This window comes from Neolamprologus multifasciatus, chromosome 2 (genome assembly GCF_963576455.1).
Source record: "Neolamprologus multifasciatus chromosome 2, fNeoMul1.2, whole genome shotgun sequence".
NCBI lineage: Eukaryota > Metazoa > Chordata > Actinopteri > Cichliformes > Cichlidae > Neolamprologus > Neolamprologus multifasciatus.
The window spans coordinates 12,508,298-12,522,147 of NC_140440.1; the positions used below are offsets into that span (position 1 = coordinate 12,508,298).

Genomic DNA, 13,850 nt, shown 5'->3' on the forward strand with positions numbered 1-13,850 from the left:
AAGGAGGTACAAGGCAACAACAGGCAGAGGGACACACCGAGAGATAACAAGGGAATGAGAAACAGGAGGAGAGCACAGCTGGGAGTAATCACACATAACGAGACGGGAAGGAAGAAAAATTGGAAACATTAACAAAGGATGCAAGACTGTCAAAGTAAAACAGGAAACCAAGACATTCACAAAGACACAGACTTGACACTGAGACACGGAGATGTGACTAACTGGAGAACTGGATGCATGACCCTGGAGCAGAGAGACGAGAGAAACAAAGTGAGAAACATGGAACACAGAAGAATGAGACAGAACTGAACATACACGATAGACTACACAAGGAGGCACACATGAGAACAGATTAAATGAACAAGAATAACCAGAAATACAAATGATTAAAGCAGGAAGAGTCATAGAACCAGCAAGGTGACACTATGGGAACCCAAGTCATTACCCAACTAAGTAGTTTTGGTTTCTAAAAACATCAAGTAGCTATTGTCTAAACTTAACAGTACTCAGTGAGTAAATACAAAAATATTCCAGATAAGACTCAAACTTCAGTCTTCTGAGTGAAAGTCAGGTGTGTTTGCTCCTCTACATCCTGTTGTAAACTTTTAAGACACTGCAGGGAAAGTTGAAGTAAACTCTTGTCTCTAACAAAAACTACAAAAGGCTCATGTTATATTTAAAACAAGTGAGAAGCTGGATAAAGAAAAAGGCGATTTGCTCATCAAAGACCTGGATGAGAGCCATGTGACAGGAACTGCACTTGAATATTTATTCTGTGATAACCAATCAGATGCATTTGACAGTGTGGTGTAAACGGTCCATGTTACCCCCTACACTGACTGAAATTTCTACAAGGTCACTAAAAAGAGAGAATACCAACATGAATGCGTTGTGGGTCACACTGCTTCTTCTTCATCGAGGATGTAAGTGTTTTATTATTTTATTAACGTTATTTTCAACATATAAGTACGTTGGTCTTATCGTTCACTTTTACCTGGTGCTTTCCTGCATCATTGTGACTTAATGTTTTAGGTTTTGTATATTTTCTTTCAAATTAGACACACTTATTCCAGTAACTACAGTTCAACTCGGTGAACCTGCAACTTTACTATGTGACCTGCCTAAGACTGAGTTCAGTCGTAGAGTCGACTGGTACAAGCAGAGTCCTGGAGACACTCTGCAAAGGATTTGGACAGTGAAGGACTCTGCAGCACCAGTGTTTGCACCTGAGTTTGAAAACTCAAAATGGGATGTTAAGTATTACAAGAATTTGAGCAAACTGACCATTTTGAGGACAAACCAAGAGGACGAGGGAATGTATCACTGTGGATTCACAGCGTGGTTCCAAGATACCAAATGGACTGCGACATATTTGTTAGTAAAAGGTAATAATGTGATTCTTCTATAAAGGTTTGCTTCAGCAACTAAAACTTTATCACATAAATACTAAAGATAATAATTTATCAATGAGCATGTTTAGAAAAAAATCACTAAACTTTCAATTTATATATTTTCAAATCTTATTAAATTTACGTTTAAGATACATTTGGTCTATTTTTTTAATGTTTCCAGTGATCCTTAAGTGAAACATACCTTTTAACTAACATATGTTAAAACTATTGTTCTATTTGTCTTTTAGTTTACTTTATAATCACATTTGTTAATACATTTATTTTGACAGGAAACACCCAGAGAACATCGAACTATTCTGTTGTTCAAGAGAAGATAGCAACTCCAGGAGGCTCAGTCACTCTTCATTGTTCACTCCTCTCTAATTTTGATAACAAGACGTGTTCTGGAGGTCTCAGTATGTTCTGGTTTAGAGAAGGATCAAATCCATCTCATCCTAGCATCATCTACACTGATGGAAACAGACATCATGAATGTCAGAAGAGCGATGCGACTCAGCAGAGTTGTGTTTATCAGTTCAATAAAAGTATTAACTCCTCAGAAGAAGGGACTTACTATTGTGCTGTGGCCACATGTGGGAAGATTTTGTTTGGAAAAGGAACTAAACTTCAAGGTACTGGTTTCATTTATCTGTTACTTAGAATATCAGAAAAATAAGTGCCTTTTGTTTCACGTTCATAGTGATTTCATAGAAGGTCAAATTTAAAAAAGGTAATTTTGTAATTTATATTGTCCTTAAATTTGTTTTTTTGTTGTTTTTTTTCTTTAATTTAGTTGCAGAATGCAGCGTGTGGTCACAGACGGCCACTACAGTTATTTTTCTGCTGTGTCCTGTACTGGTTCTGATTGTTATTGCTGTCCTCGCTTACAAAATCAAGAAAACCAACAGTTATTATTGCAAAGGTAATTGCAGTTATTCAGAGTTCTAGATGTTATGAATCTTACATTTGTATTAATTACTTATATGTCCTATATTCAAGCTGCTGTCCTGGAGAAAAACTTTGGTGATTTGAAAAGCCAACAGGTAAAGTACCTAATGGTAGAGTGTGTTAGATTTTCACGTTTTAATGTTTATAATATTTTTGTATTGTATTTTCCCAGAAAAAGGACACATTGATGTTTTCTGCTGTTGTGTTTACGATGATGAAGGCTGACAAATACAAAAGACAGGATGCAGTGAAGCGGCAGCAGATCTACATGGCTGTGAAGGCTTTTGGACTGGATTAGATCTGTTTACCACCCCATCATCCCTTTATGTGATGTAACATTGTGGATATTTGCTTAAAGCCAATGAGCTATAATGTTGTTCTATACCGCTATCTATAAAAATGTGACCACATGCATACTGCAACATTTCTAGTTCAGTCTTATGATGAGTTTTTATTTCTTTTTTCTCATTTCATTTAAGTCTATATTGAAACCAGTACTTAAGAAATCAGTGCAAAACAGACATTACTGAAGCTGATTACACCATGACTGAAAAGTCAAAGTAGTTAAAGTGCACACCACATGGACCACATGCTGTCTTCACATTCTCTTAAAAATAAAAAGTGACTGGAAAAGGTGAGTTCAACTGGAAAACCTGATATGTTTGAATTTATGTTATTAACATCAGGTAAAGTGAAACTAGTGCAAAGTTGTAATGTTATGCTTTTCTTTAACAATATATTCCAACATTTTTCAACAGATTTTGAAAAATGTAAGAATTTTTTTTAGCCAGGAGTGCTAGCTTTAATTATTTCTTTGAATTGTTCTTTTTCCAGGGTGAAATGATTGTGCAGCATGGATTTTTAATGACTTTCAAAAGCAAAAATCGGGTGCAGAATTTTTTATTTTTTTTTTAAGATTTTCTTTTGAAACTCTCTGCTTTCCTGGCATGGACCCAGCTTTAAAGCATAGTCCTCAGAGGGCGCCAGTGTCCGGCAACTTCGCCTCTGAGAGTGCGCCCCAGGGTGGCTGTGGCTATGTAAGAAAAGGAAAAGGTTATGACACCAATCAAGTGATTTTACATTTCTTTTAAAGAGCTTGCTTAATTGTTTTGTCCGTAGTTGTGTAGTGTAATTTTTCCTCTGTGACTAAATGTTTTAAAAAAAAAACCCTGAAAAGCTGTCGGTCAGACCTTTTGTGTGCACAAGGGTTTTGGATGATTTTGATACAGCTGATAAAACAAAGGAAGTACAAAATTTTAGTGGCTGTAATTCTTACTGAATAGCATGAAAATTAAAATACATATCAAAAAGTTGCCCTTTTCTCATCACCAGTTAAAATAGACATTTTGTTAACTGGTTTCAAAATGCATCGTGTGTTGAGAAGTTTGGGACAAGAACATGTCCGGCTCCACCTCTGCTATTTGACATTTATGACTTACGTAATTGCTTATGAGGTCGGGATGGTCCTTCTCAATTCCATCATCCAGGATAGTGACCGCTACAATGTAGCTGCCATCACCAGTGGGTGAATGACTGGATACGTAAAGTGCTTTGGGGTCCTTAGGGACCCTGTGGCTTGTCACATGTTCCATAATGTTGTACTGTGGACATTTATGTGCTTTTTTGTGCAGAGGAGTTTTTTTGTTTCCTGTTCTCATGCTGTCCTCCCAGGAGACCAGCATGAGTAGAAGTCTCATTTTTTACTCTTGTACTTTCCCATTGTAGTGTATATTTCAGTGTGAGATGTCTGTGTTGTGTGTGTAAGGTGGGGTGTGTGTGTGTGTGTGTGTGTGTGTGTGTGTCCTATTTCACTGCAGGACAACCTGCACGTGGAGAATAAAGCCTTGATTGATTGATTCTTAAATATTTTTTGTTGTATTACCTAAATCTTTCTACTGTCTGTACAAATATTTAAGTCTTGAATTTGAGATGCAGCATTTTATTTGCTTTTTGTGTTTTCTGTCACTTTGGCACATATATGAGTAAGAAGCTTCCAGGTCAGTGTGTTTATGTGACACCTCCAGATCGGTGTGTGTTTTGTGACACAGTGAGAGTGGCGCTCTGAAGTAAGCGTAGAGGATAGAGAGTGTGACCACAACCATTACTGGTGCAACTGTATCTTACCGCTTGAGTAACTGACAAGCAGACTGGGTGGGTTGTCACTGATAATGTAGAGTTTGTAACCGTCCTTTGTAAGGAAAAAGATCAAATGACAAGATTTAGAGTCTTTTAATATTTTGATTAAGTGCAATAAAAAGCAGAAAACGACAGAAATGAAAAATGTCGCAAAGTATTTCAGGCAGACCAGTTTTAGGTTTTTGATACAGTAAATCCTACAATTACATAAAATGCAGTCCACTCACTGCCTTTTTTTAAAAAAAAATTTACCCTCTCCGTTGCTCTTCCAGTTCAGTTTGTTGTTGAAGTGGACATTCAGGTGAGGACTCCTCCCTGACATCAGCATCCTGTTCCAGGATGACAAGGGCTTTATAGTAGTACTCTTCTCTTTCAAGTTGAACATTAATCCTTTGATTTTATCCCTGTGTAGAATTAGATGATTTCTCTCAAGGCACACCCCAAAATATTCCTCTAATGTTCGGCATTCCTCCACCTGGCTGTCAATTATACAGCACTGCAGGATCGTCTATAGGGAAAATGACCTAGAATTGTTTTGAAGTATGTAGAAGACAAACAGAAATGGAACCAACACTGAGTTTGTTGACCAATATATATATAAGATAATAAGAGACTGCAAAATCACACCTTTTTCACAGCTGTTTTGTTTTTTTTTGTGAAAACATACTAGGGGACAATCCGAGTTACGATTAGCTAGGTAACCCTCTCACATATCAATCAATGGCATTCTTCAATCTCATTGTAATCACCTACTTGAATTTGCGAGAGATTAACATTAGACCCACTACCTTCATGTAACCAACAAATATTTCAGCTGCAGCCACCTGAAATGTTGAAATGCAAATTTTATAGATTTCTGATGGTCGCTGCTCTACATTGTCACCTGTCACTTCCTTTGGAGATGCTCCTTTAATCAGTTTTGGCAATCACAATCTTAGCAGTTGCTACTTATAATGTAAAACTTGGAGCTATACAGCCTTGCATGGAGCAAGCATAACATTATTAGAGCTTGACCTACAAAAGATCTGATCCATCAGCTATTTTTTTAAATCGCCTAAAAAAGGTTTCCCTAACATTTGGTAAATGTAGTTATTTGTGGGCCATATCACTGGATATCTGACACTTTGCTTTATTTTTCATTGTAAATGGAACAAAATGTTTAAGTTTGCATGGGAAGATATGTCCATATGTTTTCTTCCACTAAGACAATGAAAGTAAGGTGTAATCGGAGAGGACATGCAAACTCCACAGAGAAAGGCCTCGGTCTCATTTCAAACCTAGAACCTTCTTGCTGTGAAGTAAAAGCGCTGACTACCACATCACCATGCTGCCAGATAAAGGGACCTATAACTGCTATAAAAATAAATGCATTTGCTTTTTGATAGTGTAGTGCACAATAACTCAGCTAACATAAGAAGCAGCTTTCTAAAACATTTTAGTGGTGTAAAATGGTGTGTTCAAATGCAGAACCTAACCTAGTTTTACTGCCTAAACCTAACCAGACAGGAAGCGAAAATAAAAACATGCACTGAGTCAAAGCAAAGCTTTAAGATGTCCCCAGATAGGACTTGAATCCACTTACATACCTACATTATAACATTCTATTTTTTATTGTTTTGAAGTAGAAAGAAGCTCAAGAAGTCTATTTAGAAATTCTGAAATGAATTATTGCCAGAACGTAGAAACAAATGACAAATTAATCATTGGAGAACTTGCTGGAAAAACTTTAAAAATGCCTTGTATTATACTTAAAATGAGTGACGAAATGGCTAAGCAACAGACGCTTTACTCCTCAAAGACCTGGATGAAACAAAGTGACAGGAAGTTCACTTCATTCTGTGATTATGATCTATATATTCTGTGATAACCAATCAGCCAATCAGATCCGTGTAACAGTTTGACATAAAAGGTCCAAGTACCTCCTACAAACAGTGAAATACCTACAAAACAAAAGACATGTCAAGATGATCGTGTTATGGGTTACGCTCCTTCTTCTCCATCAAGGATGTAAGTGCTTTTTCTGATTTGGTTTTGAATATATGCTGTTTGCTTGGTGGTTTTCCTGTGTCATTGTGAATTAATGTTTTAGATTTCTGTGTGTTTTCTATTAAATTAGATACACTTGTTCCAGTAACTTCAGTTCAACTTGGGGAAACTGTAACCATCCCATGTCAACTGCCTGTGATTGAGACCATTCGTACAGAAGTCCACTGGTACAAGCAGAGTGCTGGGGACACCCTGAAAGTAATTTGGACAATGAGGGAATCTGCAACAGCTGAGTTTGCGCCTGAGTTTAATAACTCCAGATTGAAGGTAAATCACAATAAACACTTTACCAACCTGACCATTTTGAAGACAAATCAAGAGGACGAGGGAATCTATCACTGTGGATTCACAGAATGGCGTAAGAATACTGAATGGACCGGGACGTATTTGTTAGTAAAAGGTAATGATGTGCTCTATTTTCATGGGGTTTGCTTCAGTCGGCTTATTAATTGTCAAAAGCATGATCAGAAAACAGTTAATATACTCATACAAATTTATTTTAATTCATTTTAAAGACATTTTATAGACACAGTACATGAATCCTTCACAATGTGCTTTGTTAATACATTTATATTAAACAGGAAACACCCAGAAAACGTCAAACTACACTTTTGTTAAGGAGAAAGTCCATCCAGGAGACTCTGTGACTCTTCAGTGTTCAGTCCTCTCCAGCTCTAACAGAAAGACATGTCCAGGAGGTCACAGTGTGTTCTGGTTCAGGGAAGCAAATACATCTCATCCTGGCATCATATACACCGATGGAAACAGACATCATGAATGTGAGAAAAGATCTGAGACTGAGCAGAGTTGTGTTTATCGCTTGTCTAAGAACATCAGCTCCTCTGATTCTGGGACTTACTACTGTGCTGTGGCCACATGTGGGGAGATATTATTTGGAAATGGAACAAAACTGGACAGTCGAGGTACCTGTGATCACATTAATGAATGATAATATTCTCCAGTCCAGAACATCAGTCTATAGTTTGAATATTAAATATTGACTCACTTTGGTTTTACATGAATCTGAAGGTGATATTAAACACAATTTAGTTTTTGTCCAACATAACTTGATTTTTTACTTTTAATATTGTTTCAGAAACCAGAGTGTGGTCACAGACGGCCAGCAGCATCATTTTTCTACTGAGCACTGTCTTGGCTATAAGTCTGATTGTTATAGTTGCTCTCATTTGGACGATCAAGAAAAACCGTGATCACTGCAGAGGTAATTCAAATTGCATTGTTCTCTATGAAAAAGAACCACATAAATCTTACATGTATATTAATTGTTACCTGTATCTTCTATATTCAAGCTGATATCCAGAGGAAATATTTTACTGATCAGAAGAAACAAGAGGTAAAGAACTTTTTGAGCTTTTTGTTTTTTCTAATATTTTGAGATTTCTAATATATTATATTTACTCTGTTTTCCCAGAATAAGGACACATGGATGTTTTCTGTTGTTGTTTTTACCACAATGAAAGCTGATGGATGCACAAAAAATTATGCAAAACCTATGAAGAAGGAGCAGATCTACACAGCTGCCGAGGCTTTTGTCTTCGGTTAGGCATATTTACCATCCTTTGATATGAAATTACCTAATTGATGTTTGCTTAGACATAGTAGGGTTTTTGCTGTTTTTCTATATATATATTAGAGTTTAAATGTGTTTTATAGTAAATGCATCTTGATGATGAAAATGTTTACTTCTGCATACAGCTATAGTAACAAAGTATACCCTCTTTAAATTCAATGGTCTTTGATTTTATAGAGATAGCAAACTTGCTAAAGATCAATTTCAGTACCTGCTTCTACTTTTCCTTCTATATCCTATGGAAGGATTCAAAGTCTTTTATTCTGCATTTTAGCTTAATTTTTGTAACATAAATATGATACAATGTAATATGTTTTGTCGTTCATCTGAAGTTGCATTTAGATCATTATGAAACCTGCTGGGGATGTTTTATTTTATTTTTTTTAATTATGTGTTGATATACACCTAAGAACTGAAAAGATTAACATTCCTATCGTGCTGTGATCATTTGTGGTCTGATTGTTGCTTTTCTCTGTCATGTTTTCTTACTTCCTGTCTTATGTCCCGCCATTAAAGAAGCTTCAGATTTATTGAACAATATGGATGGATTCAGTCAGGTGACTCACATGTCATACGAGTCTGTAGATTTAACATTATACAAAGCGAACAGCTAGTTTCATCTGTACAAAAGACAATGAAATGTGCAACAGTGAGCAGTTAAAAGGAAATTTTCTGCATTGTTGTATGGGAATTTTGACCAAATTTTTGCAGTCTTGTTGTAATGAAATATCCTTTCTTTTTTTGGTCCATATAAGTGGCATAGTATGTTTGTAAGGGGACATTTGGTAAACACATCTAAGTAATGACATGTATGTTGGTGCAGTGAATCAAAGTAAAATGCATTTAGTTCAGTTACTGTTTGTTTCATTGCACCAACATGAGTGAAAGCAGAACAGGTGGCCTACACTGAGAGTTGTGAAAGTCCAATCTAACAGCGTGCACACTGGTGGTGACTTTCTGTCCTTGTGAAGTGTATAGGAATTTATTTTACTTATGTATTAATCACATTATTTTATTGTATAATGCCTTGATGCCACTGGGTTTTAACAAGTCTCACACTCATACATTAAGACAAATGGTCCCGCTCACCGCTCGTCTGCAGGCTTTATTTAAATGGAAAACTTTCACAACAGAAGCAATGGTAAATGCATTGGTTCTTATATAGCACATTTCTACTCAAAGCTCTTTATACAACTTATTTGTATAAATAAAAAAATATTTATATAATGTGTTTTTTTCTATGATTTTTCTAAACAAGTTCTTTCTCACTAACATTCACACACATGACATATGCATTGGCTGCAACGAGGGGTTAGCATCTTGTCCAAGGATATTTGACACAAACCACCGACCTTCTGATTAGTAGATGACCTGCTCTACCTCCTGAGCTACACCCATCCCAAATTAAATCCACTCCTACGTAGTTCACAGTCTGAAATCACAGGCATTTCAGATTGTATTTAACTGGGAATAATACAGGAGCCAAAAACATTTGCTTTGCTTCGCTTTCAGGAAATATCCTAATACCCATTAGCCATATTTACCAAATTGCTGGCTTGGTCCAGAGTTGACATGTCCAACATGATTGGAGGCACTTATGTTCACTAAAAAAAAGCATGTTCTAGGCAGTGCGATCTTACTAAAAGTCATCTAGAAATGGTGACATTTTACTCTCACTGTTAAGCTTGATACATGTCTTCTTTCATGTCAGAGAGATTAAGATCTCCAGGTTGACTCATCTCTATTCAAAAGAAGGATAAAAGGACTTAAAGTAGTAAACCAATAATAATAAAGTGATAAAGAGTGCTACATCAGAGTTCATTTGTATGTGATTCTGCTAATCGTTAATCAGGTTTAATTCAAGTCAAAGTATAATCAAATGTAAACCTAATTAATATAATGAATGGGTAATGAAAGGATATGAACACCTGACCTTTCCACACAGACAGCAAAGTGAACATGAACTCTGACCCAGATCTCTGTGAGGGCAGGAGTGAGGCCTTGTCTGTAAGGTTGTTAGGAAGGAAGTGTTGAGTCACTGAGACAGAGCTTTGTCATTTTAGCAACTGGTATAAATTTAGAGAAAACACAGGATGAACTGCAAAGGTTTTTGTTTTTATCTTTTTATGTGCCAATGACAAACGCAAAGTAATGGCTAAAGGCTTACACTCAAAAAGGTTATTTTAGCAGGAGCAGCACAAAACTCCAGAGCAAGACAGACGTCTCAGCTACGAACTATTATTAACGTTAAGGACTAAACGTGTGTTTAGGAGTCTGAATATGTTCGTTTCAGCTTTTCACTTGTGGTTTCAGTGAATGCTGTTCTGCATGTCAAGAGCAACGAGCAAAGCAGCACACAACATCTTTACTTTCAGACCAAGGTTAGGTTAGGTACCATTTCTCCATTCTATGGCTGACCACAGAACTCACTGACTCAGAACAGACCACACTCTGAGCTTTCATCAAATATAAAGCAAGTGAAGAGCTACAAGACACTTGAGTGGGCTTTTTTAAACCTTTATAAAGAGACAAATGCTGCTCTCTTAAGGTTAAAACACTAAGTAAACAGCATAGTTTTGCAATTTTGTAGTGTATAGTTCCGTTTTTTGTTCATGCTGTAGTAATGTTGTACATTGTAGAACATTTAATTTTGACAGGGTGGAATTTCACAACTGTACTAAATGATGCACACAGGAATTGATTTCTTTGAGGATGTCAAACCTCCTGCACAATGCTGTAAAATGCTGCTATTATTAAAACAAGAAAGAAAAAGAGTGAGTGAATTATCAGCACCTCCTCTCATTTCTTTGCAACTACATAGGAAAAAAGACCAAATCACAGTAAAGTAAAACTAGTCCCAGCATGACTGAACAGGTCTGAGTCTCTAGACTGTTCTAATTTAAATATGATTCATAGTAATAATATAGTGTTATTTCAGTTTCCTAAAATAGATAAGACACTGGTGCAAGACCAACTGCTTGAGATTAAAACAGAGACACGAAGAGAAAACCCCTTTGTATTCACTCCTCTGTTTGAAAGCTCAACCACAGCAATGACTAAGTTGTCATGCATCAAGTCTGTCTATAGTCATCTCTGTGGGTTTCAGGTTCAAGTAGTGTGTGTACAAAAAACAAAAGGCAACAATGAAAGAAAACAAACAGATTAGAAAATGGACATGTCGGAGATTTAATAATTGTTACTTTTTAAATTATATTTTGCACTTGTTACTTTTCCTGTTTGCAGAAAAATGGGAAAACAGGCTGGACGCAGCCTAGTCTGACTGAATCTGTAGTCTTTTATCCAAGTCTCAGCTCTTTGCTTTTATAGATTTAGTCAAACATGCATCCCCACATTAGTCAAAAATTTCTTATCACCTCCAGGTTTATGTTCTTTGCATAAGAATGGTGTTCTGAAGCGAGTGCAGAGCATTTAAAATGTGACTGCAATGACTTTGTACGCTGATACTTGTGCTTCTTTTGGTTTAAGTAAGTTGCCCTGTTTCTGTCCTCGGCGTGCAGAACTGAATCAGTCTATTAGAGAAATGAATGCCTGTCCAGTAAGTGGTTCAGAGGGTGGTTAAATGATCCATGATGGATAATGATTTATTTGATTTAAGAGTTGGTTTGGGTGAAGCGTTGCATATACATCCACCACAGCTTTCCACAGCTGTAAATCGACACATTGCATTTTATTTAATTAAAACAATTAATCTCTTTGTCAAAAATGTTTTAAAATATTTATTTGTTTTAAGGTTCATCGCACTTTCCAAAAGTTCTCTACCTTTCTTTCATGAGAATAACAAGCAGAGGCACATGCAACAGCTACTGTTACAGACCAACGCTGCGGTACGCCATTTCTCCGCCCTTTGACCGACCACTGAAGGCGTTTCTTCAGAACAAGCCTCACTGTGCTTAAACAGGAAGTGAGAGAAGAGCTACAGGAAGGCTTCAGGAGATTCGTTTTAGCTAAACAACGGATTTTTTTAAATGTATACTTATTGATTTGTTCATCATTAGTTTGGACAAGCCACCTGCCCACCTCAGTGCTAAGTGAGGTGTGTGACAACACACTATAGCAAAGCTTCATACCTACAGTCAGCAATGAAGCAAACATTTTAAGACATTGACAAAGAGGCCCAGTTGGGGTAGGGGGAGTGATTGACACCTCTCTTCCATCAACAGCTATGAAGAACCACAAATAAGTGTGATAAAAGTGGTCAGTGTAGCTGAGAAGGTGATCATGTGCACTTTTTGTTTATCCTTTAACTACTTTTCTGTGCTGCTTTGGTATGGATAATACTTGTGACGGTTATATAACGTCATTCTACACGCTTTTTTAAATATTGATAAAACAGTGCTTCAAGACCAGCTTCCTGAGATGGTCGAGAGCGAGACAGGAAGAAAAGCCCCTTTGTACTCACACCTTTTTTGAAAGCCCAACCACAGACATGCATGCTGCAAAGTTTCCATGCATCATTTGTTTGTCAGTGACTGAACCAATAATGATGTGATTTTGTGCAACCTTTTATAAACAACTACACTGTCAGACCATTTGGCTTGTGGTCAAAAATACATCAGTGCTAACACAAAATACTCCACACTGAAAGATTTTCTACAGTTATTTATTATATTTTTACTGCTAGTAGGTACAGAGTAGTTTTATATATATATAATTTTGGTAATTATTTGATGCAAGTGAATCATTTATAGTGTCAGACTTTTTGCTGCTTTCTTTGTCCTAAAAATAATATAATTAATTACAATTGCATGATGGTGATGACAGAGAGTTTGAGTGTCTTCAAACTTATTATTTCGGTTTAACATAACTAGTGTCTGAGTAAATTTGCAGATGCAGTGGGACAAAAAACCTAAACCTAAAATTAGCTCAAGCTAAAGCCTAGCAGCCAGCTAGCAGCCTTCTCTGCCTTAAATCTAAGAACTTTCTCAGCCATGTATCAAAACTTAGGAAACTACATTATTTGAAGTGCTCATAAATTTAAACCCATGAGTTGGAAAAAGAGAAAGTAAAGAAAGTACAACTGTGCTGAAGAAAAATTTAGATAACAAAACCAAATTTTGTACACTGCCACACTAACTTGATAAATGAGAATTTTACTTAAATCCTCTGTTTTGTACAAACATTACCCAACTTGGGTTTTATTAATACTATTTGATTATTGACTGGGGGAATCATACATCTACAGTTCTTGATGGGTCATATATGTATGAAAAACCTATTTGTGGTACATAAATTAAAATGAACGTGTAATTAACACTTATTTCCATCAGATTTCCTCCTTCTTTGGGGATTCTCAAGAATCTGGAGCAGTCTTACAGGTTATCTGGTCTTTAAGTGATGACGTGATGAATCCTGCTTCCGGGCCCAAACTACTCTGTGTTGAATAAGGCTGTTCTGCTTTTAACATGTTGTAATGCTTTGTATGTTGTTCTATTTAATCTCAACAAGCCCCTGAAAACAGCAGGTCATCACTGTCGGCCTCTCTCGTTTTTTATTACCGCTATTCATTTTAAAGCTCAGTTTTTAAAGCCTCACAATGTAGCTACAGCCCAGCCCATGCAGCAGTATATTAATGACTAACCCTATATTGCAGTTGTTCTCCTGACTGAAGTTTGGTCCGTTTACAGCATCCTGCCATGCGATTGCATTTGTCCCTAACCACACTTTAACCTCACTTTAACTTTTGAGTGAAAAAAGTTAGCATTCATCCTCCAGCTTCA

At 36.6% G+C, this 13,850-nt stretch overlaps 2 protein-coding genes across 2 annotated transcripts; both read left to right on the forward strand.

Moving 5' to 3' along the window:
• The first annotated feature begins 476 nt into the window (after positions 1-476).
• LOC146524030 (uncharacterized) lies at positions 477-3,246 on the forward strand. Its single transcript, XM_085170981.1, has 6 exons — positions 477-923; positions 1,059-1,385; positions 1,682-2,023; positions 2,185-2,313; positions 2,391-2,434; positions 2,512-3,246. Exons 1-6 carry the CDS (start codon positions 791-793, stop codon positions 2,635-2,637), a joined length of 1,101 nt encoding a protein of 366 aa, XP_085027107.1. The 5' UTR covers positions 477-790; the 3' UTR covers positions 2,638-3,246.
• A 2,425-nt stretch (positions 3,247-5,671) lies between these two features.
• On the forward strand, positions 5,672-9,288 carry LOC146524031 (signal-regulatory protein beta-2-like). Its single transcript, XM_085184206.1, has 6 exons — positions 5,672-6,482; positions 6,592-6,921; positions 7,103-7,444; positions 7,618-7,743; positions 7,832-7,875; positions 7,954-9,288. The coding sequence occupies exons 1-6, from the start codon at positions 6,440-6,442 to the stop codon at positions 8,083-8,085; spliced, it is 1,017 nt and encodes a 338-aa protein (XP_085040332.1). The 5' UTR covers positions 5,672-6,439; the 3' UTR covers positions 8,086-9,288.
• The last annotated feature ends 4,562 nt before the right edge of the window (positions 9,289-13,850 follow it).

What these genes read in the sequence shown, in the direction of transcription:
- LOC146524030 (XM_085170981.1), top strand. Translation starts at nt 791, where the DNA reads ATGCATTTGACAGTGTGGTGTAAACGGTCCATGTTACCCCCTACACTG. An exon ending in AAAAGGAACTAAACTTCAAG is followed by an intron (nt 2,024 to 2,184) that starts GTACTGGTTTCA and finishes TCTTTAATTTAG; the next exon opens with TTGCAGAATGCAGCGTGTGG. An exon ending in CAACAGTTATTATTGCAAAG is followed by an intron (nt 2,314 to 2,390) that starts GTAATTGCAGTT and finishes CCTATATTCAAG; the next exon opens with CTGCTGTCCTGGAGAAAAAC.
- LOC146524031 (XM_085184206.1), top strand. Translation starts at nt 6,440, where the DNA reads ATGATCGTGTTATGGGTTACGCTCCTTCTTCTCCATCAAGGAT. An exon ending in GACGTATTTGTTAGTAAAAG is followed by an intron (nt 6,922 to 7,102) that starts GTAATGATGTGC and finishes TATATTAAACAG; the next exon opens with GAAACACCCAGAAAACGTCA. An exon ending in AACAAAACTGGACAGTCGAG is followed by an intron (nt 7,445 to 7,617) that starts GTACCTGTGATC and finishes ATATTGTTTCAG; the next exon opens with AAACCAGAGTGTGGTCACAG.